At 42.9% G+C, this 27700-nt stretch overlaps 1 protein-coding gene across 1 annotated transcript in view; it reads right to left on the bottom strand.

Annotated features, from left to right (window-relative positions):
• The window catches only part of kcnh7b (potassium channel, voltage gated eag related subfamily H, member 7b), a 443308-nt gene that overhangs the window by 203142 nt on the left and 212466 nt on the right, over nucleotides 1–27700 (bottom strand). Inside the window, exon 3 of the mRNA XM_078227700.1 lies at nucleotides 17449–17601. Coding sequence (XP_078083826.1) covers nucleotides 17449–17601 — 153 coding nt within the window. The remainder of the gene's footprint in view (nucleotides 1–17448; nucleotides 17602–27700) is intronic.

Raw genomic sequence — 27700 nt, 5'->3', positions numbered from 1 at the left:
GGTGAGAGGGGAGAGATACAAAAGTGTCCAGAGGGGCAATTTTTTCACACAGAGGGTGGTGAGTGTCTGGAACAAGCTGCCAGAGATAGTCGTAGAGGCGGGTACAATTTTGTCTTTTAAAAAGCATTTAGATAGTTACATGGGTACGATGGGTATAGAGGGATATGGGCCAAATGCGGGCAATTGGGATTAGCTTAGGGGTTTTAAAAAAAGGGTGGCATGGACAAGTTGGGCCGAAGGGCCTGTTTCCATGCTGTAAATCTCTATGAGTCTATGACTCTATCTCAGTCCCAGGGCATTGCTGCAGGAGTTCCTCAGTGTAGTATTCGAGGCCCAACCATTTTTAGCTGCTTCATCAACGACCTACCCTTCATCATAAGGTCAGAAGTGGGGATGTTCGTTGATGCTTGCACAGTGTCCTCAGATACTGAAGCAGTGCATGTCCACGTGTAGTAGGACCTGGACAATATCAGGCTTCAGCTGATAAGTAGCAAGTAACATTTGTGCTATAAATGTACCAGGCAAAGATTCTCACCAACAAGGAAGAATTGAACTATCTCTCCTTGTTATTCAATGTGATTACATAGAGAAACACATAGAAACTAGAAGCAGGAGTAGGCCATTCAGCCCTTTGATTCTGCTCTGCCATTCATTATGATCTTGGCTGATCATCAAATTCAATACCCTGATCCTGCCTTCTCCCACAAATCCCTTTAGCCCCAAGAACTATATCTAATTCCTTCTTGAAATTACTCAATGTTTTGGCCTCCACTACTTTCTGTGATCGTGAATTCCACATTCACCACTCTCTGGGGGAAGAAATCTCTCCTCACCTCAGTCTTAAAAAGTTTACCCCTTATCCTCAAACTATGACCCTTACTTCCCAACCATCACAAACATTCTTTCTGGATCTACCCTGTCTAACCTTGTTAGAATTTTATAAGTTTCTATGAGATCCCCTCTCCCTCTTCTAAACTCCAGTGAATATAATCCTAACTGACTTAGTCTCTCCTCATATGATGTCCTGTCATCCCAGAAATCAACCTGGTAAACCTTCGCTGTAATCCTTCTATAGCAAGGACATCCTTCCTCAGATAAGGACACCAAAACTGCACACAATACTCCAGGTGTGGCTTCACCATCGCCCTGTACAATTTTGCAGTAAAACATCCCTATTCCCATACTCAAATCCTCTCGCTATGAAGGCCAACATACCATTTGCCTTCTTTACTGCCTTCTGTATCTGCATGCTTACTTTCAGTGACTGATGCATGAGGACACTAAAGTCTTGCTGAATATCCACCTCTCTCAATTTACACCCATTCAAATAATAATCTGCCTTCCTATTTTTGCTATTCAAGTGGATACCCTACGTTTATCCACATTACACTGCATCTGCCATGGATATGCCCACTCTCTCAGCCTGTCCAAATCACACTGAAGAATCTCTGCATCCTCCTCGCAGCTCACCTTCCCACCCAAATTTGTATCATCTGCAAATTTGGAGGTAATATATTTAGTTCCCTCATCCAAATCATTAACATATAATGGGAGCAGTTTGGGTCCTAGCACAGATCCCTGTGGTACCCATTAGTGACTGCCTGCCAATCAGAAAAAGACCCATTTATTCCAATTCTTTGCTTCCTGTCTGCTAACCAGCTTTCTCTCCATCTCATGACACTTCACATGTGCTTTACATAGTAATCTGCTACATGAGACCTTGTCAAAAGCCTTCTGAAAGTCCTAATAAACCATATCCACCAACTGTCCCTGGTCAACTCTATTAGTTACATCCCTTTCGTAAATCCATGTTGACTTTATCTAGTTATACCACTGCTTTCCAAATGCTGTGCTATGAAATCCTTTATAATGGACTCTCGTAACTTCCCCACTACCAATGTGAGGCTCAGTGGTCTATAGTTCCCTGTTTTCTTTTTCCTTCCTTTTCTGAATTAAGGCTTACATTAGCTACCATCAAATCTATAGGTGGTATTCTAGAGTCCAAAGAATTTTGGATAATGACCAGCAATGGATCTATTATTTCTAGGGTCAATTGCTGAAGATTATCAGGTCCTGGAGATTATCTGCCTTCAATCCCAACAATTTTCCCAAAAATATTTCTATGTTAATCCTGATTTTCTTCAGCTCGTCACTTAAACCTGTGTTTCTCAGAACTTCTGGTCCATTATTCATATCTTCCTTTGGGAAAACAGAAACAAAGTATGAATCTATTTCCCTAGCCTCTTTGTTCCCTATTTTGAGTTCCTCCGTTTCTGATTGTCAGGGCCCTACATTCGTATTTTTCCTCTTTACATACCTATAAAAACTTTTACAGTCAATTTTAATGTTCCCTGCTAGCTTACTTTCATACTCTAGTTTTCCCTCCCTAACCAATTCTTGGTCCACCTTTGCTGAATTTTAAACTGTTCCTAATCCTCAGATCAATTGCTTTTTCTTGCCAATTTGCATCCTCCTTCTTTGACTCTAATACTATCTTTGATTTTCCTTGTAAGCCATGGTTTGGCCACAGTTCCCTTTCTCCTCTTGCGCCAAATAGGAATAAACAACTTTTGGAGTTCACCTAATTGTTCCATGAATGCCTGCCATTGCCTATCCACTGTTCTTTCTTTTCATAATGTTTTCCAGACCATCATAGCCAACTTGTGCCTCATGCCACCATAGTTACCTTTATTGAGATTATGGACCCTGGTCTCAGAATCAACTACCTCACTATCCACTTTGATAAAGAATTCTATCATATTATGGTCACTCATCCCCAAGGGTTCTCTCACAACTAGATTGCCAATTAACCTTTTCTCATTGCACAACAGCCAGTTCAAGATGGCCTGCTCCCTTGTTGGTTCATTAATGTATTGGTCCAGAAAACTATCCCATATACATCCAGAAATTCCTCCTCAGTTGTACAGTGACTAATTTGACTCATCCAATCTATATGCAGATTAAATTCACTCATAATCACTGATGTTCCTTTATCATGTATCTCTGATTTCCTGTCCAATGCTATTTCCAACATTACCACTACAGTTTGATTGTCTGTATACCACTCCCACAAATGCTTTTTGTCCCGTGGTGTTTCTTGATGCGACCCATACAGATTCCACATTGTCTGTGCTAATATCCTCAATATTGCCGTCACTGAATCCCCCTCTTATCAATATCCTGGGGGTTACCATTCATCAGAAGCTACACTGGACCAGCCATATAAATACTGTGGCAATAACAGCAGCTCAAAGGCTGGGAATACTATACAGATTAACTCAGTTCTTGACTCCCAAAACCTTGTTCACCATCTACAAAGCACAAGTCAAGGGTGTGATGGAATATTTGCCACTTGCCTGAACGAGTGCAGCTCCAACAATATTCAAGAAGCTTGAAACCATCCAGGACAAAATAGCCCACTTGATTGGCACCCACTTCACCATCTTAAACATTCACTCCCTCCACCACTGACACTCAATGGCAGCAGTGTGTACCATCTATAAGATGCATCGCAGCAACTCACCAAGGCTCCTTCGACAGCACCTTCCAAACCAACAATTGCCTCGAAGAACAAGGGCAGCATATGCATGAGAACATTACCACATGCAAGTTTCCCTCTAAGCCACACCCCATCCTGACTTCACTGTTGCTGATCCGGAACTCCCTTCCTAACATCATGGTGGGCGTACCTATACCACATGGACTGCAGCGGTTCAAGAAGGTAGATCACAGCACCTTCTCAAGGGCAATTAGGGCTGAGCAGCAGATGCTGGCCTAGCCAGTGATGCCCACACTCTGTAAAAACAAAATGCAAAATACTATTGATGCTGGAATAGAAACAGAAAATGTTGGCAGTAAGTCTTGGAGCATCTGTGGAGAGAGAATTGGAGTTAACATTCCAGGTCTGTGACTTCTCATCAGAACTTTCCTTTTTGGGCCCAGGAGGACTAGGTGTGCCTCTTGAGACTCCAAAGGAATTGATCTCCCCTTTCTCAGAGAGCCTCCCCTGCACCACCTTTCTCACACCGACCTTCAAACATTGATTTTCCAAAGTATCCACTTTGCTTCCAGAATGAATGGGAAATGGACTGATGACATGTCAATAATGCCCTGAGTTTAAAACAGTCTGGAAATAGGTGTCTGAAGCTTTCTCCACTGAGGCCCATGTGAAACCCCGGAGAATTAAAATCGACTCCAATGTTCCCAAATTCATTGATCAATTTTTGAGTCAATTGATGACTTAGCAGCTGGATACAAAAGTCACTGTTTTCACATTTTTATGTGTACTAAGTAGGAAAAATGTGAAAACTGCAAAACATTTTACTAAAAGTTATCGTTATAACCCAGACAATTTGTTGCTGCTCTTATGAGTGAGGCAAAGACTCAAGATTAAGCTCCATTAAGCTCCCTGTACCAAAAGCTTTGAAGGATAAACTAAAATGAACTATTGATAAAGGATTGGCAAGATTTGATAATAATAATGTATTGAAAGATATGGATCAGAGCTTTCCACATGTTGAAGACAAATGCACAGCCACCTCTCGGCTGAAAGGTCATTGAAGCTAAATACTGAGGTTGCTGAAAATCTGAGATAAAAACAAAAATTGCTGGAAAACCCCCACAGGTTTTATTATGGCAATGTCAACTACAATAATCTCTGACCACTTGTCAAGATGATCAGAGCAAATATAGGTATGGTAAATAGTACTTTTTCCCCCCTTCCTTTTCCTCTTTCTAACAGTAATTATTCTACATAAAAAGGCACTTGCCCATTCCTTCCATGGTATTTTCCAAGTTTATTTTCTTCTATTGGTCCTGGTGCTAACAGATTTGACAAATGGGGTGCGTGCCAGCCCACTGATTTTAACTTCTTCTATAGGGAGAAGCTGGGGGACTATTTTCCTGGCCCGCTGCACTGCTGGAGTAGTGCAGCGGGGCAGGAGACATCAGTGGTGGCTGTTTCAGCTGGGCATCACAGCGTTTGTGCAACTCCCAGGCAAAGATTTTTGGCGTCATCAGTTCTGCGCAGAAAATCAGCGTGGAATTGATTGCCATATGGCAATGCCAGGATAATTGTCATTTCCATTTGATTAGCAGGCCTGAAACGGAATTCTCCAGGTCTGCTAGCATCCACCCCCCCCACCCCCACCCCACCCGCCTTGCTGGCAGTGGTTGCCACCAGCATGGTTTACAACTGCTCCACCCTAACAGGGAACAGGTGGCCTAATACTGCTGGAGGGAAACGAGGCCTTTGAGGCCCCCTTGGGAGGTTGGGGGGATAGGAGGGGGATATCCCTTGGGCAGTGCCAGATTGGTACCCTGACACTGCACAAGGGGCACCTTGGCACTGCTCACCACGCATTGGACGGGGCCAGAGCAGGGCCTATTGGGGGCGGAGAGGGGGGGGTGGGTCAGGACTGTCGGGGGGGGAGATCAGGGCTTCGCTGGGGGGGGCCATCGGGGATGACCCAAGGAGGTCTGGAGGCCAGCGATCAGAGGATGGGGGAGTTGGAAGGCCAGTGATCGGGCTGGCCAGCAATCTGGAGGCCGGCAATGCAGGGCCAATGCACATGCGCCGAACTGCGCACTGACAGATTGGCGCATGTGCAGTGGCCCACTCAGCGCTATGCTGCTGGCCTCTTGGGCAGGAATAGGCCCGGCCCACCACTTTTCAGAAGGAATCCCACTGGGGCACTCTGTGATACACAGAGTGTCAGAGATTCATTCTGGAAATCTTGCTTTAAAAACCGGCAGGAATTACTCCCATTTTCTCACACATTGGGAAATTGGAATATTTTTTGGGAGAATCCTGGCCCTTGTCTCCACTTGTAGCATTTCTCAGATCAAGATCTGAATTGAAAAGGGGATAGAATCAAAGTCCTCTCATTGCCTGACTCTGAGAAAGTTACATGTATTATCTGGAAAATTTTCACCTTCACCCCAGGTTTGAAAACTGAGAAGTTACATAACTTTCTTGGGACAAGTTCACCTTGATCTCAATGATAAACTCGCACTTTCCAATTTTGCTGTGTGAAAGACTAGGAGCAAACAGAATGGCCACTTTGAATCAGCCCTTAAAGAAATGTCATTGTGTCGCACTGTCTGTGGGTGGTAATGGTGACAATATCAATAGGACTTTATAAAGGGTACACATCATGGTGCCTTTCCTGAAACTACTTCAGTGATCTTTGTTAAGGTCAGCTCATCATCAGGATCAGATGCTGACCTTCCGTTTTATTCTGAGTCTGAGGCATCAATATATATGGTCGAATCTCAGCCAGCTGGCCATGTCTGACTCAGATGAAAGCTGCTACCCAATTTCAGACTAAAATAAATGCCCTTGAACCTGTTATCTCTACATCCTTTGTTAGTTCCAGTTTGCCATATTTTAAAAGCAAATAAACAAGCATTGTGTTAAATTATCTTACTACAGATGAACTAAGAGTGGTTTGTTTACGCTATAAGCAATAGAAGTAGGCAGGAAAGCTTTTCCAAACAAACACATCAATGAAACACCTACAACTGCTTTCCCTTATGGTACTGCATTGTGCCGTTGAGTCATATTAGCAGTCAGTGATATAAAACATGTGATAAAGTGATGATGAGGTTGATGAATGACTTTGTTAGTATCAATGATAATGTCTGTAATAACTACTGTGGTTGGTCAAATCTAGGAATCGGTCCAAGAGTAATCAATAAATCAATTTCAATTAGCTGAAATGGTTATTATCAAGATTTTGTCCAATTTTCAAATGATGTAAGGTATTACACAATGAATGACGCATACTCTCAGGTCTAACACAGAATCTGCAGGCCATAAAATTACTCTGTGTGATAATAAGGTATGAATATTTAACATCTTTGTCTGAGGTTTCTTTGCTATTTCAGTAGAGGCATTAATCCATCTATTAGTGGATCAATGCCTGGAGTTTCGTAATGCTGGTGCTGCAGCGTGGCTGGTGGTGGGCGGGCTACTGAGCTTCAACGGAGGACACTGCAGATGGCCTTGCAGGACAGCCTCAAATAATCCAACCCTAAATGGTCAGCTTTCAACTGTATCATCTTGGCATGGGCAGCGGTCTGGGCTGGCTGCTTGATACATGATGTGGTGATGCCGGCGTTGGACTAGGGTAAACACAGTAAGAAGTCTCACAGCACCAGGTTAAAGTCCAACAGGTTTATTTGGTAGCAAAAGCCACTAGCTTTCGGAGCGCTGCTCCTTCGTCAGGTAAGTGGGAGTTCTGTTCACAAACAGGGCATATGAAGACACAAACTCAATTTACAAAATAATGGTTGGAATGCGAGTCTTTACAGGTAATCGAGTCTTAAAGGTACCGACAATGTGAGTGGAGAGAGAGTTAAGCACAGGTTAAAGAGATGTGTATTGTCTCCAGACAGGACAGTTAGTGAGATTTTGCAAGCCCAGGCAAGTCGTGGGGGTTATAGATAGTGTGACATGACCCCAAGATCCCGGTAGAGGCCGTCCTCATGTGATACATGACAGCCAATGCACTGACAGAGTGACAAAGGTGGGAAGATGAATACTGTTATGCTGATAGAGGAAAGAAGTTCGTACTCAATGGAACCACTGGCAGCAGTGTTTCTGCAGTCCCAGTAATCTGTTGGAGGACACATTATGGGACTGCAGTGACTTTTGAACACTGGTATCTGCAGCAATAGGGTAGCAAATTGATCTTGCATTACAGACGTCTAAGCTTCTGCAGCACTCATATATTGGCTAGCTTCTGCTTGTGCTGCTTGTGAAGCATGGTGCTTCATTTCTTTCTTTATTATTTGAGGATTTATTTTCCTTGTACTTCTTGACTTTGGACTCCCTGAGCTGAACAACTTGCTTCCTGCCGATGTATTTGTGAAGCATAAGATTAAACAGGATACAAGCCACAGAAACATGTCATTCAGCCCAGACAGTCCATTCGGGGGTTTATACTCCACTTGCACCTCCTCCTAGCTTTCTTCATCTGAGTGAAAGTTGAGACATCAGCCATCAGATGTTGCATCATGTTTGGGTGTGCATGAAGTTACAAACCATTTCCATTCTGGAGAGTATGGGCTCCCTTGTCAATAAGGTGCCTCCAGTTATCCACCGTGTTACCCTGCAAGAGAGAAGGAAGTGTGTTATTGAGTGTGGCACACTGTGTTTGGGTGACTGCTGTCATGGTTGAACAGTTAACAGCTTGTGCAAGCCGTGAGATATGGCTGTGAGGTTTGGAGCAGTGTTACGTGTGTGAGGGTGATGTGAAGCTATGGATATTAGGTATGAGCGATGATTGATGGAGGTTGTTGCTAGGTGGGAGATGGGAGTGAGGTGATTTGAGCAGTTTGTGAGGCTAGTGGTGCAGTTGGTGGAGTATGAAATTTGAAGATACGTTCACTGACCTTGACCACTGGTGTGAGGTCATTGAGTTTTTTGTAGCACTGCATCCAGTTTTTCCGGGCTTTGATCTCCATGGCTATCTAGTCCATCCACTGTCTTTGTAAAGTTTGTCTGCAAAGTCTCATGGCCGCTGTGGATTGATCATATCTCATCTCTTCCACCTCTTTCATCAAAGCATCCAGTGCAGGGTGAGAGAACCTTGGAGCATACTTATGTCCCCTATTGAGCCAAAATGCCAAATACTTCCTACTTAGACCCCCTTGCACAAATAGTTTTGCAGCCTGCTCTTACCAGAATGCACCTTCTCTTTAAAAAGTTGGCATGAAGTGGTGAAGGCGAGCTGCGAGTGGTGCGGGCATTGCACAAGGTTGGGACCCTTGTTGATATGATTAGACACTCAATAGCATACTTGGCGCTGGCTACACATAGCAATCACTAAAGTTAGCAGGCAGTACAAAGTTGGCGTGTTGCCTGCACAGAAAGCAAGGGGTGTAGGTTAATCGCACACCCTGATCCCTGTGACCATTTTCAGTGGTATTGAATTTTACCCCCTATAGAACATAGAAAGCCACAGCACAAACAGGCCCTTCGGCCCACAGGTTGCGCCGATCACATCCCCACCTCTAGGCCTATCTATAGCCCTCAATCCCATTAAATCCCATGTACTCATCCAGAAGTCTCTTAAAAGACCCCAACGAGTTTGCCTCCACCACCACTGACGTCAGCCGATTCCACTCACCCACCACCCTCTGAGTGAAAAACTTACCCCTGACATCTCCTTTGTACCTACCCCCCAGCACCTTAAACCTGTGTCCTCTCGTAGCAACCATTTCAGCCCTTGGAAATAGCCTGTGAGAGTCTACCCTATCCAGACCTCTCAACATCTTGTAAACCTCTATCAGGTCACCTCTCATCCTTCGTCTCTCCAGGGAGAAGAGACCAAGCTCCCTCAACCTATCCTCATAAGGCATGCCCCCCAATCCAGGCAACATCCTTGTAAATCTCCTCTGCACCCTTTCAATGGCTTCAACATCTTTCCTGTAATGAGGTGACCAGAACTGCGCGCAGTACTCCAAGTGGGGTCTAACCAGGGTCCTATAAAGCTGCAGCATTATCTCCCGACTCCTAAACTCAATCCCTCGATTAATGAAGGCCAGTACGCCGTACGCCTTCTTGACCGCATCCTCCACCTGCGAGGCCGATTTAAGAGTCCTATGGACCCGGACCCCAAGGTCCTTCTGATCCTCTACACTGCTAAGAATAGCTATATGTTGCTATTACAAGCATGGTGCTTCATTTCTTTCTTCATTATTTGAGGATTTATTTTCCTTGTACTTCTTGACTTTGGACTCCCTGAGCTGGACAACTTACTTCCTGCCGATATATTTGTGAAGCATAAGATTAAACAGGATACAAGCCACAGAAACATGTCATTCAGCCCAGACAGTCCATTCGGGGGTTTATACTCCACTTGCACCTCCTCCTAGCTTTCTTCATCTAAATCTATCATCATTCTTTTCAGTTCCTTTTTCTCTCATATGCTTGCCTGGCTTTCCCTTAAATGCGTCTCTAACATTTGCTTCAACCACTCCTTGTGATAACAAGTTGCACATTTTCACTATTCTTTGGGCAAAAAAGTTTCTTCTGAGTTCCCTATTGGATTTCTTGGTGACCAGTTAAGCTCTTCCAAGTGCAAGAGGAAACATTTGCTCTGCGTCCACTCTATCAAACCCTTTCATACTTTTAAAGACCTCTATTAGGTCTTCCCTCAGCCTTCTTTTTCCAAGGGGTGAATTTTATAGGGAACAGTCCTTGCCCCACCCCCTCACTGTCATTAATTGGCCACTCAATAGACCTAAGGACAAGCAAGCTACCTGATGCCTTACCCACCCCATGTCATCTGGGGCTCATGTCTATGGCGTGAAGGCAATGGGATGCCCACCTACTTTATTTTACCTGCCCTCCCTCCCCACGACTGCCTTTAAATATGCCAGTGGGCAGCCATAAAATCCATCCCCAAGAGAAAAAGAAACCCAGGACCTTTCCTGTCATCCAAACATACAATTCTGAATACATCTTTGTGAGTCTTCTCTTCACCCTCTCCAGTGCCTCTATATCCTTTTTATAATACAGCGTCCAGAACTGCATGCAGCACACTAAGTGTTGTCTACCCAAAGTTCAACATAAATTTAGCATATCTTTCCTATTTTTCAATTCTATCCCTTTAGAAGTAAAAGACTAGAGCTTGGTTTGTTGCTGCACTGCCTGAAATTGCAAGGTAACAATCTTGGGTAATGTGTGTGTGAGGAAGATTTTATTCAACACCTTCTGATGGTTGATAGAAAGCGCTCATCGGAAAAAGATTATTATACCAATTTTCCATTGATTTATCAGTGCAGTTTGTTGATATATTAATGCGCCTTGCCACTAGACTTGCTACTTTGCCCTCATTTGACAATCAGATCATGAACAGAATGGAAGCCTTGTCATTATAAATGTGAATGAGTCAAATGTTGCAGACTTTTATGTTTTGTGGTTATTAAGGTGAGGGATATGAGTGCTGGAGAATTGAACCCTTCTCATTTCAGGCAGCCATATTTAACATTAAGCACACTCAGATTGGGCGCAACACAGCAAAGCTTCCTCTTTATAGCAAATTGGAGGATGCACTGCTTGATATAGATAGAAATATTGTACCATGCAACATCTGCTAAGATGGTGCTGTCCTATCTCTTCATGCCCTATCTCTTCGAGGACACAGGGTCAATTGCTATTAATAAGCCAGAAGGTCAATTAGATGCTCATTGCTTCATTTCCCTGAGAATCCCAAATGGTTTAGAAGCAGAAATCTGAAATGCCTTCTCCACTGATACTCTCTGACCTGCTAAGTGTTTCCAGAAGTTTGTGGTTTAGTGCTGCACTTGGTAAATGCAATATTCAATTCCATCCCTTTAGAAGTAAAAGACTCGAGCTTGGTTTGCTACTGCACTACCTGAAATTGCAGAGTAACAATCTTGGGTAAGCGAGGGGTAGCGAGGACGGCACAGTGGTTAGCACTGCTGCTTCACAGTGCTAGGGACCGGGCTTCAATTCTGGCCTCAGGTCACTGTCTGTGTGGAGTTTGCACATTCGCCCTGTGCCTGCGTGGGTTTCCTCCGGGTGCTCCAGTTTCCTCCAAAGATGTGTGAATTAGGTTGATTGGCCACGCTAAATTGACCCTAGTGTCAGGGGGCTTAGCAGGGTAAATATGTGGGGTTACGGGAATAGGGCCTGGATGGGATTGTGGTCGGTTCAGACTTGATGGGCTGAATGGCCTCCTTTTGCACTGTAGGGATTCTATGATTTCTTGAGCCACTGTATTGGAGAAGCTGCAGGAGATAGTGGTTGCCTTGGCCACGTGTTTGTAAATAATAGGAAGTAGAAACTGTAACATCTTTGGGGGAGATCAGTTCAACTTCATCTGGGCTTCAGGACAAACACAAATGAATAATGAATTGCTCATTTTTAAAGGGATAATACACTCTAAGACAAAGTCAGATTGAGCTCCCTCACACTACAGGCTAACATTTGTCACTTATGTTCATTTCAGATGCTGATATGGACTTGCTTCTGACACTTCAGAGCAAAGGCCAGCCTCCTTAAAGATGTCACCAACTCAGAGACTGACACCATGTGTATTGTAGAGGTTAGACAACAGAGAGGTGGGAAAGTATAATTGAAAATATAGGGGATAAATTACCTCTGAGAAAGCCTGGGTGCTGAGATCAGGGTAAAGGGGACAGAGCAACATTACACTGCAGGGAATTGGAATTCGAACTGTTCCTGCAATGGACATGAGTCCAATTATGTTGTTTAAGCAAGCACAAGTTTCTCACTTCCTATGTTTTGTTTCTCACAGGTCCATTGGGTGCTTCAGCATTGGAGTACTTGAAGAAACTAAATGTTGGGGCTTCTTACCTGGTCAGCTTGTGACAGTCCTGGGTCCGTCCGACAAATAAGTCTTCTTATTTAAACTCTTCACCCTGGCTGATTGTTTGGCTCAGAAATGTGACCAGGAACATAACTGCATGAAAATGAGATGCTTACTGTTTCCTGAAGAAGAATTCGGCAGAAGAATCATTCGGGACTGAAATGTCAGCTGTGGTTCTCTCACCACAGGTGCTGCCAGGCCTGCTGAGGTTTTATTATTGCATGAAAATTTACTCCCCACTTTTGTTTGCACTCGGCCTGTGCTACGCATTCATTTGAGCTACATTAAAGGCTTAGGTTAGGAAATACTCCAATGGTTGGAGATGCATGGCCCTCCATGTCTGTACTGCTTCTAGTCAGTGTTGAACAGCAGGGAGAAGGAAAAGCAGCTTCATAAATGGCTGTGACAACATTCTGGTTTCACTTAATTTAAACAACTTTGAATTGGGCTAAGCTGAATTTCCAAGACAGTTTCCTTATTCATAACACTCATAAGTGAGATGATTCCTGACCATCTTTCTAACTCTTCATCACAGTATATTTACAGGGCAACATTTTTTTTCTAATCAACAGTCTATTCTGAAGGTTTTGTCACAAAAGTCACAGTAGCAATCACACTTACTGCAGCAAACTTAGCTCTTGTAATATTAGATTCTGAGATTTTATTGAGAAATCAATTTGGTGCCTAAACCTGTTACTAATTCACATTATTGCTCGGACAGAAGTGCTGAATAAATTGGAATTCTTCACTGCCAGTTTCAGCTTCCTAGCTAGAATAACACTTTTAATGTAATTTTCCCCAGGGAACAGCTTTTGGAGTAAATCACTGCGTATTAAATCATTTTCATTTTATGATAACCACTACCGTAATTTTTGATGACATTGCTCATTCAAAGAAAGCGGCAGTCACACAAGGGTGCTTCACAGCTAAACAATTATTTTTGCTGTCATTATTTTTCTGTCAGTAAATATGCCAGCCAATTTGCATACAAGACCGACAAAAAGCCACGCCAGAAATGGACCAGTTGTTGGCGTTGGTTGAGGAGTATACAATAGCCATGACAGCAAGAGTTCTCCCCTGCTTTTTTTCAGGTGGAACCATGTAAATATTTATATATAGCTCTGATCAGACAGATGGGATCCCAATTTAGCTTCTCATTCCAAAAAGCACCTCTGGCAATGCAGCATTCTCTCTGCATGTCTTTGATGAATCAGTCTGCATGAATATGCTCAGCTCCTGAAGTGGGGTTTTAACCAAGAATACGAGGCCTGACCCAAACTGACACTTTAAAGCAAATAACAAGAAAGGTTTGGTAATAATTAATGGCACAACCAGTCTGAAAATGAAGGGAATTGCACTGAAAAGGACTGGGACACCCTTTCATCAGAATGAAGTGCAGGATCCTTTGTATATTCAAGAGACAAGGACAGACACATACATTGCTTTTCAACAGACTGGCTTATAACAGAAATTGGGTATAATAGCATGGAATAAGTCAAAGTAGTTCAGAATTTAGCTGAGAAGCAATAATTTATTTCAATCATAATTATAAAAAGTTAATGGTGCAGCTGTAGAAAAAAATCTAATATTTATCTGGTACATTTCACATTCTTAGTACACCCCAAAGCACTTTCCATCAAAGTAAGTACTTGTTTGTTGAAGTGTAGACACCGCTAAAATATAGGAAATGTGACAACCAATTTATAGATATCAAGCTTTCACAAACAGGAATGTGATCATGACCAGGTAATCTACTTTTTCTTTCATGGTATTATTGGCTGAAGTTATTCAGGAAGGTCTGCCTTCTCAACCTTGCCCTTCACCTGAGGTGTTGTGATTCTCAGGTTAAGCTGCCACCAGTCAGCTCTCCTCCTCAAAGGGGAAAGCACCCTATGGTCATCTGGGACTACGGCGACTTTACCTTATCAAAGAATCGCTTCTCGGCCTTTTGGCTAAGATCAAGTGTAGTTATGCGGATGCTGCACTTGGTTGAGGTCATTGGATTGCATTTAAGCTTCATATGTTTCATATGAAGCAATTTTTAAAAGCGGCATCTCGGCCTTTTGGCTAAGATGCAAATGAGATCAAGCCTTGGAGGAGGAATTCTCCGCCTATTCTAATCAGCTTGGCTCATGTAGATCAGGCCCAAGACAGGGTAGAGGATTGCATGCCCTGTCTTGTCAGCCTGGTTCGGAAATGTCTCAACTTGTTGAGACTATGATTTGGACTTGATTTGATTGAATTGGAAAAGTATTAAAAAAAAGAATCATAGAATGGTTACAGTACAGAGGAGACCTTTTGGCCCATCGTGTTCTGTGCTGGTTTTCTGAAGGAGTAGTTCACCTAGTACCACTCCCAGCCTTCTCCCCACCTTAATTCTGTTTCAGAAAATAATCCAATTCCCTCGAATGCCTTAATTGAATCTGCCTCCATCACACACTCAGGCGATGCAGTCCAGATCTTAATCATTTCCTCATGTTGTCATTGTTTCTTTTGCCTTAAATTACCTTAAACCTGTACCCTCTGGTTCTAAATTTTCCCACCAATGGAAATGGTTTCTCCATATCCATTCTGTCCAGAACCCTCAAGATTTTAACTACTTACATCAAATCTCCTCTCAACCTTCTATTCTGCAAGGAATGAATTCCCAAGTTCTCCAATCTATCTATGTAGTTGAAGTTCCTCATTCCTGGAACCATTCTTGTGAATCCTTTCTGCACTCTCTTGAGCGTCCTCATAATCTTCCTAAACTGCAGTGCCCAGAACTGAATGCACTACTCCAGTTGAGGCCATTTAAGATGTTAAGTTACCTTATAGACCCCATTATAAACTTTAATCCAATCCAAAAAACAACTATTACCTACTACACTCTGTTTCCTGTCATTCAGTCAGTTTCCCGGCCCTTGCTGTTATACTCTATGCCTAATGATAAAGCCTAGAATGCTGCATATTTTGTTAGCCATTGCCCTGCCACCTTCTGTAATTTATGCCCATATGCATCCAGGTCTCTCTGCTCTTGCACCCTTTTAGAACTGTGCCCAGAAAATTATGTTGTCTCTCTACATTCTTTCCACCAAAATGGAATGACTTCACACTTCTCTGCATTCAAGTTCAGGTGATACTTGTCCACCCATATTATGCCAACTTTACTATGTCCCTTTGAAGTTCTACATTATCCTCCTCACACTTCACAATGCTTCCACAGTTTGTTTCATCCACACAGTTTGAAATTGTGCCCTATACACCAAGATCAAGGTCATTAATATATATATATCCAGAAGAGCAGTGGTCCCAACATTGACCCATGAAGAACCCCATTATAAACTTTATTCCAATCCAAAAAACAACTATTACCTACTACACTCTGTTTCCTGTCATTCAGTCAGTTTCATATTCATATCGCTAATGTCCCTTTATGAGTTCTAATTTTTCTCACAAGTCTGTTGTGCAGCACTTTATCAAATGCCTTTTGGAAGTCTATATCATAGAAATCATAGAAACCCTACAGTGTAGAAAGAGGCCATTTGGCCCATCGAGTCTGCACCGACCACAATCCCACCCAGGCCATACCCCCATATCCCTACATATTAACCCGCTAATCCCTCTAACCTACGCATCTCAGGACACTAAGGAGCAATTTTAGCACAGCCAATCAACCTAACCCGCACATCTTTGGACTGTGGGAGGAAACCAGAGCACCCGGAGGAAACTCACACAGACACGAGGAGAATGTGCAAACTCCACACAGACAGTGACCCAAGCCGGGAATCGAACCCAGGTCCCTGGAGCTGTGAAGCAGCAGCGCTAACCACTGTGCTACCGTGCCGCCCCTATATATACCAGTTCAACAACGTTACCCTCATCAACGCTCTCTGGCACCTCACCCAAATCTCCAGCAAATGACATAATTTTCCCTGAACAAATTCACATAGCCTTTACTTAAATAACCTACATTTGCCCTAGTGACTATTCATTTTATCCAATATTATTGTTTCTGGAAGCTTTCCCACTACCAAAGTTTAATTGACTGGCCTGAAGTTGCTGGGCTTGTCTTTATACTATTTTTTGAATAAGGCTGGAACACTTGCAATTCTCCAGTCCTCTGTTACCACATTTGAGTCGAAGGAAGATTGGAAACTTTTTGGCCAGTGTCTTTTCAAATTTCGTTCTCACTTCCCTCAGTATCCTTGGATTCAAATCATCCAGTCCTGATGCCTTATTAACTTTAAGTACGGACAGTCCAATACCTTCTCCCTATCAATTTTGTTTCAGAGATAAATGTTGGCCACTGGGGAATAACACCCATGCCATTCTTCAAATAGTACCAGTGGATTGTCTTTGTGCCCCTGAGTGGTCAGATGGGGCCTTGGTTTAAAGTCTCATCCAATAGACAGCACCTCAAATAGTGCAGCACTTGAATCCACAACTTTCTGATTCATTGGGCGGGTGTTCCTGGCCCTGACACCAACAGGCATCATTGTGGGTGGGATGAGAAGATCTGGGGAGCTGTTAAAAGTCAATGGCTCTCCCAATTTTCCTTTCCTGCCTGTGACAACACCTGCCACTGACAGAGCTGGAAAATCCGAGCTGGAAAATGTCAGTCATTGGGGAGAGCGGTGTGTGCCAAAACTGTTTATCAGCTTCTGCAATGGTCTGATAAATAAAGACACAGGCTGGAATCTTCTGGTCCCACTGACAGCGCACCCAACTACAGGTTTCCCCGCGGCCTGGAGTGTAGTCAATGGGAATTCCAAGTGTACGTGGAAGACAGAGTAAAGGCCTTCAATGATCGAGAAATCAGCTGGACTCACATTTTAATAATGAAGTGCTTGCAGGCCGAGCGCACCCATTTAAATTTCATCCAGCAAGTGTTAGTGTTGTTAGGAAATGAGTGGAGATAACTTAGAAAGGAAAAATAAAATTGTCAAAAGTAACAAATTGCTTCATCCAGTTCTGTTACAGAGACAAACAGTGACCGGCGAAACAGGCAGAAAAAGTCATCTCAGAAATGTGTTTCTGCATGATAAGTTTCTATTGTCTGATGCTCAAGTTTAGTAAAAGGCAAAATTAAAGGGACACTTACGTGAGTCTTTGACTGGTGACATGTGATTTAAGCTGTCTGGAGACAGCAAGCATTTCTCTTCATCCACAAATTCGAAGTTTATAATGAACATTATGACCACCCCTTCTTCATTTTTCACAGGAATTATATGGGTGTTGCACAAAAATGTTGATCCTAAATAATAAAAAGGAAAAAAAGAGGATTAATTTCTCTGAGAAAGACTAAATAAAATGCAAGGCTGAAAATGAAAAACAATGGAAAAAATTCAGACTGGTCTCCATTTTTAGTAAGAAGTTTAACAACACCAGGTTAAAGTCCAATAGGTTTATTTGGTAGCAAAAGCCACACGAGCTTTCGGAGTGCTGCTCCTTCATCAGGTGCTCATGATTGGTAGGTTATGTTTCTCTAACTAGTCTCCTCATTAGGAAAGTGGCTAAGAACTATTCATGATAGTAACGCTACTTAAACACTAAAGGGTGCACATGCAAATCTTTCAGCAACAATTATAAACTGTTTTCTTAGAAATATGAATTTTGACATATTTTCTCATGGTTTCACAAAGTCTTATCCCTGTTACACTGAGGCCTTGCTCATGCACATCCGCCTTCGAAATGTGTGGTGAGAATCGCATTGATTTGCATGCCTGACTGGTGTGTACTAGACTTAGTGATCTTCATGCACATTGTGAATTTCAAAGGTATGCCTGAAGGACACATTCATGTGGCTTATACTATCAAAATGTAACAGAGTATTTGTAAAGTACAGTCATCTCTTGTTTCAGAGTTCATCACTTTTTACTCAAATGTCAATGATTTATGAGTTCTCCTTTAGAATTAAGAGTACTTTCCAAAGTGGCATACAACATATCTTTGTTTGGGATTTGAGAGGAAGCAGAAGATTTAGGATTGCTACTGTTCATAAGACTTGCTCACAGTTAGTCACTGGATATTGAAAAGTGTCACAAGATCAGAGATCACAGGATTTTCACTTTGTACAATGTTGCCTATACAATCAGATATTTAATGGCAGTCTTGTTATTTTAACTTTCTTATCATTTCATTAATCCACGTGGGTGCATATTTACCAGGTAATTTACTTACATTGTCTGACACCATCAATATATTTGATAGTAAATTAATGCCTTTCAGGAAAGCCAGTACTATTATTTATTTCAATAAAATTGTACTATTTCCTCTTAAATAGAGAGAATCTTTAAGTCAAGGTAATGCTATATCTGCACTAGCTTGCTTATCTAAACATTTGCAACATAGACTTTACTATAAAGGTTACATGAAAATTTGGTTCCGTTTGAAGCACAGTTATACTGCTGCCTCACAGTGCCAGGGACCCGAGTTCGATTCCGGCCTCGGGTGACTGCCTGTGTGGAGTTTACACTTTCTCCCCGTGTCCATGTGGGTTTGCTCCGGGTGGTCCAGTTTCCTCTCACAATCCAAAGATGTACAGATTAGGTGTATTGGCCTTGCTAAATTACCCCTTAATGTTCAAAGATGTGTAGGTTAGGGGTAAAGGTGTGGGGTTATGGTGATAGGGTGGGTGGTGGTCCTGGGTAAGATGCTCTGTTGGATCGGTGCAGACCCGATGGGCCGACTGGCCTCCATCTGCACTGTGGGGATTCTATAATCTATGATCTATAAGCCACAAGGATATTTGTTTCTTCCAAATCTGTTAACTTTGTAAATGAGTGACAAATAGTTGCTGCAACAAGTTTATCATTATAGTACATACAGGGTATTCAGCACCTTTAATATCCAACTGGATAGAACCAGGCACCACAGCAGTTCAAATCATGTAGGAGCCCCTTCAACAAGAAAGCATTTCTCAGGCAACTATGGATGGACAAAAAAACACTGGCCTTTCCAACAAGGCCCATGTCCTGAAAATGAATTAAATTAAAAGGTTTCAGTTCAAATCATGTGAATGATTGGTATATGATTGGTCATCTCCAACTGGCACTGAAACAGAATGAAATTGATGCTACTGCTCTACCTGTATAGATGTCACATTATGATGGGCAGGATTTACCGGCTGTTCTCGCTGGTGGGATCTTCTGGTCCTGCTGACGGTGGGTGACCCTCCTGCCGTGGATTCCCGGGAGGACCAGAAGATCCCTCCGCTGGCCAGTGGTGGACTACCTCTGCTGGCCAGTGGTGGGGTACCTCTGCTGCTGCAGAACACGCCATGGACGGGGCACAGAAAATCCCACCCCAGAGATTCATGGGCCTCAAATTACATTGATAAATTCTCAGCTTTATTCTAACAGTTTATGCAGTTATCTGAACTATTTGATTACCCTTTAACACATGCGGGATATTCTATTTCATTTAAAAATGTGATGGATCACGGACATCAGAAAATGAAAACTAGAGGTGAGGCTATATTGGATCTGGTGCTGGGAAATGAGCCAGACCAGGTGCTAGACTTGGAAGTTGGTGTGCATTTTGGTGATAGTGACCACAATTCGGTTACGTTCACCTTAGTGATGGAAAGGGATAGGCATGAACCTCGGGCCAGTGGTTTTAGCTGGGGAAAGGGTAATTATGAGGCTATTAGGAGAGAATTAGGAAACATAGGTTGGACTAGGAGATTACAGGGACTGGGAACGTCCGACATGTGGAGTTTTTTCAAGGAGCAGCTACTGCGAGTCTGTGATAGGTATGTCCCTGTCAGGCAAGGAGGAATTGGTAGGGCTAGGGAACCGTGGTGCACCAAAAAAGTTTCTTTGTTGGTTAAAAAGAAAAAGGAGGCTTATGTTCGGATGAGACGTGAGCACTCGGGTAGTGCACTAGAAAGATTTAGATTGGCTAAGAGGGAGTTGAAGAGCGAGCTTAGAAGGGCTAAAAGGGGACATGAGAAGACTTTGGCGGATAGGGTTAAAGTGAATCCTAAGGCGTTCTATAGGTATGTCAAGAACAGAAGGTTGGTTAGGGCAAGTTTAGGGCCAGTTATAGATGGCAGAGGGAAGTTATGTGTGGAACCGGAGGAGATTGGTGAAGCATTGAACCAATATTTCTCTTCGGTGTTCACGCAAGGGGACATGAATATAGCTGAGGAGGACACTGGGTTGCAAGGGAGTAGAATAGACAGTATTACAGTTGATAAGGAGGATGTGCAGGATATTCTGGAGGGTCTGAAAATAGATAAATCCCCTGGTCCGGATGGGATTTATCCAAGGATTCTCTGGGAGGCAAGAGAAGTGATTGCAGAGCCTCTGGCTCTGATCTTCAGGTCGTTGTTGGCCTCTGGTATAGTACCAGAAGATTGGAGGTTAGCGAATGTTGTCCCATTGTTTAAGAAGGGGAACAGAGACTTCCCCGGGAATTATAGACCGGTGAGTCTCACTTCTGTTGTCGGCAAGATGTTGGAAAAAATTATAAGGGATAGGATTTATAGTTATTTGGAGAGTAATGAATTGATAGGTGATAGTCAGCATGGTTTTGTGGCAGGTAGGTCGTGCCTTACTAACCTTATTGAGTTTTTTGAGAAAGTGACCAAGGAGGTGGATGGGGGCAAGGCAGTGGACGTGGTATATATGGATTTTAGTAAGGCGTTTGATAAGGTTCACCATGGTAGGCTTCTGCAGAAAATGCAGATGTATGGGATTGGGGGTGATCTAGGAAATTGGATCAGGAATTGGCTAGCGGATAGGAAACAGAGGGTGGTGGTTGATAGTAAATATTCATCATGGAGTGCGGTTACAAGTGGTGTACCTCAGGGATCTGTTTTGGGGCCACTGCTGTTTGTAATATTTATTAATGATCTGGATGAGGGTATAGTTGGGTGGATTAGCAAATTTGCTGATGACACCAAAGTCGGTGGTGTGGTAGACAGTGAGGAAGGGTGTCGTAGTTTGCAGGAAGACTTAGACAGGTTGCAAAGTTGGGCCGAGAGGTGGCGGATGGAGTTTAATGCGGAGAAGTGTGAGGTAATTCACTTTGGTAGGAATAACAGATGTGTTGAGTATAGGGCTAACGGGAGGACTTTGAATAGTGTGGAGGAGCAGAGGGATCTAGGTGTATGTGTGCATAGATCCCTGAAAGTTGGGAATCAAGTAGATAAGGTTGTTAAGAAGGCATATGGTGTCTTGGCGTTTATTGGTAGGGGGATTGAATTTAGGAGTCGTAGCGTTATGTTGCAACTGTACACAACTCTGGTGCGGCCGCACTTGGAGTACTGTGTGCAGTTCTGGTCCCCACATTACAGGAAGGATGTGGAGGCTTTGGAGAGGGTGCAGAGGAGGTTTACCAGGATGTTGCCTGGTATGGAGGGGAGATCCTATGAGGAGAGGCTGAGGGATTTGGGATTGTTTTCGCTGGAAAGGCGGCGGCTAAGAGGGGATCTTATTGAAACATATAAGATGATTAGAGGTTTAGATAGGGTGGATAGTGATAGCCTTTTTCCTCTGATGGAGAAATCCAGCACGAGGGGGCATGGCTTTAAATTGAGGGGGGGTAGTTATAGAACCGATGTCAGGGGTAGGTTCTTTACCCAGAGGGTGGTGAGGGATTGGAATGCCCTGCCAGCATCAGTAGTAAATGCGCCTAGTTTGGGGGCGTTTAAGAGATCCGTAGATAGGTTCATGGACGAAAAGAAATTGGTTTAGGTTGGAGGGTCACAGTTTTTTTTTTAACTGGTCGGTGCAACATCGTGGGCCGAAGGGCCTGTTCTGCGCTGTAATGTTCTATGTTCTATGTTCTATAGGGCTGAATTTTCAAGCCCTTCCTGCCATTGGGACCTTCCTGTCCCATCCAAGACGAACCTCCCATGGTGGGTTCCCGGCGGGGCAGCTGACGAGCCATGTAAATGGCCATTGACATTGGCGGGACCAAAAGATCCCACAAGTGGCCAATGACAAGTCACACATCACTGGAAAACCAGCCGCAGGAGAAGGGCTGTATAAACCCCACCATGGTCTTTTCCCACAGAGTATTTTGCAAAAATTTATTTTGTTACAATAGGTACAGATAGAAATAGAATTGATTGTAAACTTGTTATTTGGCCATTAAGTAAAACAAAAATATTGGGGAGTTATTATATTGACCCATACAATTCATGAACATTTAAGGCTTCATCCATAGGCTGAGCTGAGTTAGCTCATCTTAGCTGAGGTTTTGATGATTGCAATACACATAGCTTCAGAAAAAGGAAATCTTGGGTCTATAGAGCTGTTACTCTTGTGTCACCTAATGTTCAGAGATAGTTGATGTGTCAGAGATAGTTGTGATGCATGACTGTTAAATCTAGACAATACAATCAGCCATTTTTGAACAAATGGGGGAAAAATTTCAACAGCCCCCAAAAAGGTGCCTGGCGATAGTGATGCATGATTAATAGTAAGTGGGTAGTAAGAGGCAGGGTGGATCATATTTGGGGCAAAGAGGGTGACATATGTCTAGAGATGCAGGGAAAGCCTAGAATGTTCAATGAGTACTTTGTATTGGTGTTTACTAAGGGAGAAGAAATTGACAAAGTATCTGCAGAAGTGGAGAAAGTAGAGGAGTGAATATTGATAGGTTGCACTAGAAAAGCTGACTATGCTTGGAGTGGATAAATCACCTGATCCAGATAGCTTGCATCCCAGCTTGGTATGGGAAGTGGGGGATGGAAACAGCAGAATGTTTCTATAATCTTCCAGAGTAATGGGGAAGGTGCAAGAGGATTGGAAAATGACAAATGTAACACCCTTATTCGAGAAAGGGTGTAACTACAAAAGCAGGGAAGTTATGCTGAACCTTTATAATGTTCTGGTTAGGCCATAATATCCAATTCTGGTCACCATACCTTAAGAAGGTTGTGAGTGTCCTTGAGAGGATACAGCAGCACTTTACAGGGATGGTTCTAGGACTGTGAGGTTTCAGTGACAGGGTTAGCTTGCAGAAGGAGAGATTGTTCTCTTTGGAGCAATGGAGATTGAGGGAGATTTGTTAGAGGTGTACAAAATGATGATGGGTTGAGATGAGGTAGACAAAGAAAAGTTGCTCTCATTAACTGATCGTACAAAGGTAAAGGGGGACAGATTTAAGGCTTTGGGGAAGCCATGCATGGGGATATAAGGAAGAAATTTTTTACTCATCAAGTCCCAATGACCATTGTAAATGAAGTGATGGAAGTGGAGACAAGCAATGATTTCAGAAGGAAGTTGGATGGGCTCTTGAGGGAATCAAACTTGTAGAACCACAGTGATAGGATGGGGAAATGGGACTGATTGGGTTGCTATACAAGAGTAGTGGACTTGATGGGCCAATGTTCTCCCATTGTATTCCATTAACTTGACTTAATGATAAAACTTTGCTATTAAATCTGACACAGGCAGCACACAAACATTGTGCTGCCTATTACCTTAAATGATTGTAGCCCATTAAGCAGGACTAAATATGCTGTTGAGTGGTTGCACACCTCAGCAGAGGACCCAGGTTTGTATGAGGCTGACATGCCTTGAAGCCAAACTGCAACTCTTCAAGGGAGGGTCTGGCTGGAGCAGGTGTTTGAAATAGCTGAGGAAGAGAGTCTGACCAATGAGGAGAATGACTACTGGTGCAACAGGGGAGAAAACAAGCTCCCAGACTGTCAGATGCCAAGACAGCTACACAATATGCTGCACTTCCCTCTCTCTTGCAGGTCATGGGACACATAACTGGAGGCACCAGTAGTGTCAGGCATGGCTGCATTTCCTTACACCCGCAGTGACAGACAGTACTTGCCATTAGCAGAGAGGTCATCACCACTCATCACTTGACTTACAATTTGAAAATGGTGTAAGCATGCACCTCCTGCTTTCAACCTTACCCCTCATAATAACACTACTCTTGTGCCTTTCCCCTTTCAAATACCCAAGAATTGAAACCTGTCCAAACTACAGAAGATAAGTAAGAGATGAAAAAGGAGGAAGATGGTGATGAACAAGAAACACAATTACCCTCTTTCACACACAACCACAAGTTCAGGAGCTGACACTGTGTGTATTCTTAAAGGATAGCTTTGAGGCGGAACCTGCATGTGGTGAGATATTGGGCATGAGAATATGCAATCTGAGCCGACAACAAGGTTAGTGCAGGTGCCAGTTCCCTGGAGGCCAAGCCATGGGTTCTGCTGTGGAAGACTCAAATGAGGACCTCAATAAGGGCGGCTGACAATCTTCCCTGCTGTGGGTTGCTGATTGATGTTACAGTCTGGCTACTATGCAAACCTCCAGCATATGTTCCCTATGCCCGGCCTAACATCCCAGCCAAATTGGCATCCAGCATGGTCCATTACAGAAGCATGGGTGTGTGACACAGATGCCCATTCTGGCACCTATAACATCCAAATAATAGACTCCAAGGATGTCAAATTTGCAGCATATAAATCTAAAATGCTGTTGATATGTTAATGGCACTCCTAGTAGTTCTGTGCCAGTCTCACCCAAATCAATAATGTTTGCTCTCTAAGGAAAGGTGCTCAATAATGCACAAGAGCACATCCTTGCTAAAAGTGAACAGCTCACAGATTACTGTAATTGTTTCAGTAAGAATTTCATTTCTGCAGAACAAAGCTATTTTCAAAATCAATTATGTCAGCCTGAGCTTTCATTCTCCTTCCAAAACTTGTGCTTAGTTAAGAATTTTAGCTTCAAGCTGTGGGTTAATTCTTCAAACACAATTACATATCATTGGGCACTAAAAGCTTAGAAGATCATAATCCTGAATTACATTTTGTTTGTTCAGCGAGTGTTGGTACTGACTGGGTATGTAAATAAAACCAGAGAGAGAAAATAAATGTAGTTACTGAAGCGGAACGTTTTTTATCTTCAGTGCTTCATACAAGGATATAAGCTTTATCTCTTGTTATCTAACATAAAACAACAAATGGAAAAAGATGTTTGAACCTTAGGATCACTTTTAAAAAATTCATTTATGGGATATGGGTTTCGCTGGCTAGGCCAGTGTTTATTGCTCATTCCTAGTTGCCCTTAAGAAGGTGGTTTCTTGAACTGCTGCAATTGCCGTAATGTAGGTATACCCACTGTGCTATTAGGGAGGGAATTCCAGGACTTTGTTCCAGTGACAGTAAAATAACAGCAATATATTTCCATGTCAGAATGGTGAGTAGCTTGAAGGGGAACTCCCAGGTTGTGGTGTTCCCATGTATCTGCTGCCCTTCACCTTATGGGTGAAGAGAGAAATGTAGCATAATCACCCTTTTCCCACCTCTCCACTGACAGTAACAAGCTGAATTTCTGAGAGGGAGTGTTTTAACTACCTGGATGCTGTCCTCAAACAGGCAGGCAGACACACACACACACACACAAGAAAAGATGATTTCTAAAGAGGTAACATGCACTTGGTTTTGGGCAGGGGGTTGTCAGGGAGAGAAAGAGATGATGGCATTGTGGTTATCTCATAGGCTGGGTAATCCTGAGGCCCAGGCTAATATTTTGCAGATGAGGGTTCAAATCCCACCATGGCAGCTGGTGATATTTAAAGGAATGAATCTCCAATATAAAGCTAGTTTCAGTAATGTGACCATGAAACTATCATCAATTGTTGTAAAAAATCATCTCATTCATTAATGTCCTTTAGGAAAAGAAATCTGACATACCCAGTCTGGCTTACATGTGACTCCTGAACCGTAGCAATATGGTTGACTCTTAATTGCCCTTTGAAATGAACTAGCGATCAACTTGGTTCAAAAGGTCTTGCCAGTGATACCCAGAACCAATGAAGTATTAAAGAAAAAAACTTAGATTACTACAAGGGTAAAAAAACCTGATCACTTCTTTAACAGTCCTTGAAATTGTGGTTGAAATTCTGCAGTTCTGGAGGATTCAGGTTTCTTGGTTCACTGAAGACAAGGAATGTTGGAAGTTTCTGGTTTTTTGTGTCCAAATTGTTGTCAAGATCCTGCAGGCAAGGTTATAATCCTGCAGTAAAACAAATTAGTCCCCCTCTACTGCATGAGCTAACTTTCCCTTTAAGGCAGGATTATTTTCTTTATCTGGATGAGATCTCTCCCTTTGAGGTGTTGGTCCCAGACTGCCTCACTGGGCTGCCCATGTGGATTGAGGCATTTCCTATCACAAGACAGTTTTTGTCACATGAACAACAGTATCAATGTTGCAATTCATCACACAACGGAGTATGTTTGCTGTCTCATCAACATTCCAACTATGATTAGCCTCCAAGATCTCTTTATTTGAAATTACATCTTTTTGAGGATAGCATGTTTGGCACCCATTATCATTTTAAATCTCAACTGAAATGGTGAGGGGTAATCAATCAACACTGGCAAAAGCCACTTGCATTTTAAGTAATCTTCTAGAGATATGTTCAGATATGTCTGCCACTGTCAGTATAGAAACCACAAAATAAGTCACCTGACTCTCCGGATTCTATTTGTCAATGGAAACTGTCCATTCGGCATGCTGCCTTTAGAAGTAAAGTGTCCATCTTTCTAATACATTTCATGGGCATATGATGTGACCATGACGCATGCTAAATACTTACATCTGTCAAAAACAATTAAAATCTTGGTAATTACCACTCATATTCTCTGCATTCCACAACTTCTTAAATTCATGATGTGTATGTGTACCAGAGGTCTGGAATGTGGGAAAGGAAGGAAGGCAGGAACGAAGGAAGAAAGAAAGGAAGAAAGGGAGGAAGGAAGGCAGGCAGGCAGGAAGGAAGGAAGGAAGGAAGGAAGGAAGGAAGGCAGAAAAGAAAGAAGGAAGAAAGGCGAAGGAGAAACATGAAGCAAGAAAACTGGGAAGAGGAAGTTTTAAAATTGTAATAAATATTGTAATATAATTTGAAAAGGATACAAAGTATTGAATGTCTGAAATTCTCTGGCCTCCCCGCAGCATCTTTCTCATGGCAGAAGATGGTATTCCGTTGGCTGGTGGCAGGATCTTCTGGTCCCGCCACTGTCAATGGGATTTCCCATTGTCTCCACCCCATGCCACCTGGAAACCTGTGGTGCGGGTGCACAGTCAGCGGGACCAGAAGATTCAACCGGTGTGAACAGCCAGAAAGTTCTGGCCCATGTGTAAGAGCAAAGTATTGGGAATACGGGAAATGTGAAATGTAAACAGGAGATGCTGGATACCGTTAGCAGATCTGGCAGCATCTTTTGGGAGAAAATGTTTTAGTTAATGACCTTTCAGGGCTATGATGCTGCCAGGTCTGCATTTCCTGTTTTCGTTATATCAGATCATATGTGAATCAAGGATTAGATTGTCAGTTTTTAATTCTGGAGTTCGAGTTAAGGTCGAGCTGTT

This window comes from Mustelus asterias, chromosome 14 (genome assembly GCF_964213995.1).
Source record: "Mustelus asterias chromosome 14, sMusAst1.hap1.1, whole genome shotgun sequence".
Classification (NCBI taxonomy): domain Eukaryota; kingdom Metazoa; phylum Chordata; class Chondrichthyes; order Carcharhiniformes; family Triakidae; genus Mustelus; species Mustelus asterias.
Note: the sequence above shows the minus strand (reverse complement) of the source record. Positions and strands in the feature narration are given on the sequence as shown.